The sequence below is a fragment of the Apaloderma vittatum genome, unplaced genomic scaffold (assembly GCF_000703405.1).
Source record: "Apaloderma vittatum isolate BGI_N311 unplaced genomic scaffold, ASM70340v1 scaffold37577, whole genome shotgun sequence".
NCBI lineage: Eukaryota > Metazoa > Chordata > Aves > Trogoniformes > Trogonidae > Apaloderma > Apaloderma vittatum.
In genome coordinates this window covers 1-3,336 of record NW_009725263.1, presented here as the reverse complement: position 1 = coordinate 3,336, position 3,336 = coordinate 1, and the positions used below count along the sequence as shown (strand labels likewise).

The 3,336-nt window shown below is 38.6% G+C and overlaps 1 protein-coding gene across 1 annotated transcript in view; it reads right to left on the bottom strand.

The window, feature by feature from the left end:
* The window catches only part of LRRC19 (leucine rich repeat containing 19), a gene marked incomplete at its 5' end in the record, with an annotated part of 7,184 nt that extends 6,170 nt beyond the window's left edge, over window positions 1-1,014 (bottom strand). The window contains 2 exon segments of the mRNA XM_009872822.1: window positions 911-933; window positions 936-1,014. Coding sequence (XP_009871124.1) covers window positions 911-933; window positions 936-1,014 — 102 coding nt within the window.
* Window positions 1,015-3,336: the final 2,322 nt, after the last annotated feature.

Genomic DNA, 3,336 nt, shown 5'->3' with positions numbered 1-3,336 from the left:
CAGGAATGCTAAACATCTCTGTCAGGCATTAAGTCAATCTCTGTTTATGCTGGACATCAATTAAAATGTTCTGTTAAGGGTACAATATTCCTTCATTTTTAGACTTTTTCTTAAGCATCTGAAGAAGAAAAGATTGTGGATTAAGTGAATCTCAATATCTCCTTTTCAGATTTTTATCTTCCAGATTAAAAAAAGAAAATGAAAGTTAAAGTTTTTTCAAAACTTCAAGCAAAAAGTTAAAAAGTCTGAATGAAGAGTATGCCATTAACTTGAAAAATCTTTTTACTGCCTAAAAGTTCTGTCTACAGATGTCTAAGTCAAAAACTTAGTTCCTGGTTTTTGCTTTAGTTCCTACTGGAAAAGTGGGGAGTTCCTTAGCACTTAGATTTCCTGCATTGTGTGTGTAGGAACTCATATAATCAGTGGAAGAGCAGGAAGGCATCTGTAATTTTAATTGCGGTTTAGCTTTTTACTAGAACCAGATTTTAACAATTGCTGTTTAAAGTAATTGCTTTGAAAAGAAACCGAGACTGTCAATACACAAGTAATACCTGACATTTCCTTGTAATTAGAAGCATTTTCTTGAAAAGATTTTCTGTGGAGACCTTTTGAAGATTTCATCATTTAATGGTAATGTAATTCCCATTGTTTTTCTTACATTTGTAAAGAAGAATGCAGTTTTGAGGAGGTAATTGAGTTTATATAATATAGTGGAGCTTACGAAGAAGAAACAGGCTGTTCCCTGACTTTCAACTGAATTACAGTTTACTTAACAACTGGGCATGTCCAAGGTTCATAGTAGTTCCTGTACTTTTAATGCATCTCAAGATCTATATGTTTCCAATCTAGGAACAAGGTTTACTAAGAAATCTTTGCCTACATTTTGAAAAAGATGTCCCAAGTGTCTTACCTGTCTGTTGCTTCTCAGAGGCAATGTACACCAAGTGATTTTTCAATGCACTGAGAAGAAATAATGTGAGGCAACAGCACTTTGTTTTTGTTCAACCTTTGTACCTGATGAATAAGCAAGCAGTGTGAAAAAAATAATACTTAGAAAATCCTTAGCAAAAGATTGACTAGGTTGAGCAACTTCTTATAATGATCTCGGCTTTAATTGGACCTACAGCCAACGGGGAAGTTTAAGAGTAGTATGCTCAAGTGTCAAGTTCCAGATCATACAGGAAGCACTGACCTAAATTGACACAGGGTATTTACAGGCAAATTGGATATAATCAATTACAGAAATGCTGGAGACAGACTTGCATTTTTATAATGTGATCAGTCATCAGATGAAAAGAAAATCAAGATATTTGCATAATGGGGTAAAGATATCTAATGATTAGTTCAGTCTTGGTTATTTTTTGTGTTTTGGAAACATCATTACCAGGGGAGCTGCAGTTGTGACAATAAACTCATTATTTACAAAGAATTACAAGCACTTAGGGACGTCTATGATATGGGCTATATTTCAGGAAGAAACTCTAAAAACAAATTATACTTGTAGTGATTTGAGAACATGTTTATATGCAGACCCAGAAAGAGGTTGTGCCAAAACAGAAGCACTACATTTAATAATTTTTTTCTTGCATTCTGTCCAGTGCACAGCATGTACATAACAGTTCAATCTTCTCTCATTTCACATTCCCCTAAGATATTTGTCTGTAGAAACCATTTTACTTAACTATCTGTCTATGATGTTATTGCCACTTTGATTTTTTGCTTAATAACTCAGAACATGTCTGCAGCTTTTCCAGGCCTCATCCCTGATTCAGCTTCATCAGCAGTCTTCAAATTAATTGTGGTAATGAATTGTTTTCCTGTGACAGCCATTGATGATATTGTTATTTCCTCTTAGAAAATCACTATGTTTTAACCTTCTGTCAGAAGGTTTGTACCAGAAAAGATGCGTCACAGCTAAGTCAGACATTTCTAGTTGCAAAGGGGGCTGGTTAGCTCAGTGGTTTGAGCGCGGTGCTGGCAACAATGACCAACACTGAGGTCGCGGGTTCGATTCCTGCTCAGTCCCCATGTGTTGCCTGGTCTAGTCGAGAGGGGCCGTCCCTGCCCATGAAGAGAGGTTGGACTAGATGATTTCTAAGGTCCCTTCCAGCCTAGGCCATTCTGTGAATAACATGCTGGATCACCTTGAAGTATTTAGCCAGGAGTCCCCATCACGTAAGGGAGTTGCCTTGGGTAAAGAGGCTGCTCTGCTACGTCTCCACATGCATTTTACATTGGTGAGGCTGGAAAAGTAATCTTTCTTTATTTACTCTGCTGTGCCTACTTGCAGTCTCAGGCATAGATCAGAAAAATCTGATGCAGCCTGGAGACATCATTGTGCTGCATGGTGACAGCTGCTGCCTTTGGAACATGGGAGAGTTGTAGCAAGTGGCATTCTGGTCTCCCTCTGTCTAGGATAAGGCATCCTGTTTGTACCTAAAGACAAACTCTCTATGATGAGTACTGACAGTCTCTCCAGGTGAATTGCGTCTAGTGTAAGGATTAGATCTGGAAGTCAGCGACCTTCACATTTCCTTGAATTCCCTGCAGTTTCTCTGTTTTCATTCTGTCACATCTTCAGCTGGGTTTGATTGAAGAGAAACTGTCACTTTTAACACCTTGCAACAGTTTTCATAGGCTCAGACTGAGGAATGCAGAGGCTCCAATAAAGCAGTAGTGTGAAAGCTCACTGCCATTTCCCAGTTCTGTGTCTTTCAGAGGGACTTGCATAGCTTAAGAACATGCTTCGCTTAAAAATTTACTCCTTTGCGTTATGCATGTAACATAATTATCCATTCATAAACTGGTGTATTTACAGTGAGGGCCTCATTGTTTGGACTGGATCTGAACAAACAATTTTTATTCTGGAGGGTGTTCCATTTAATGTCATGTTACGACCTTCCAATATTTTTGAGGCAATCCCTGAGCACCCTGTATTCACCACAGAAACTGGGAAATCATCACTTTTGTGTCATTAGGCTCCAAAGCATCTTTGCAGCATGAGTTGTTAACCTGACAGAATTTCTACTTAATGTCCTCAGATTAATAGAGATTATAGATCTTTCTTGAAGCCAGTTGAATGACTGGTTTCAATTTTGAATCTCTTTTGAGAATTCCTTGGAAGTGGTAAAAATTATGAGAAAAGGTGTTAGAGTTCAGGATCTTGTGCGGTAGAAACAGAATACCAAGCAGGATCACAACCTTGGACTTCAGAAGGACCAACTTTGGCCTTTTCAAGCAATTGCTAGGGGATACCCCATGGGACAGGGAACTGGAAGGTAAAGGGGCTCAAGAGAGTTGTTCAGTGTTCAAGGACCACTTCTTCCAGGCCCAGGA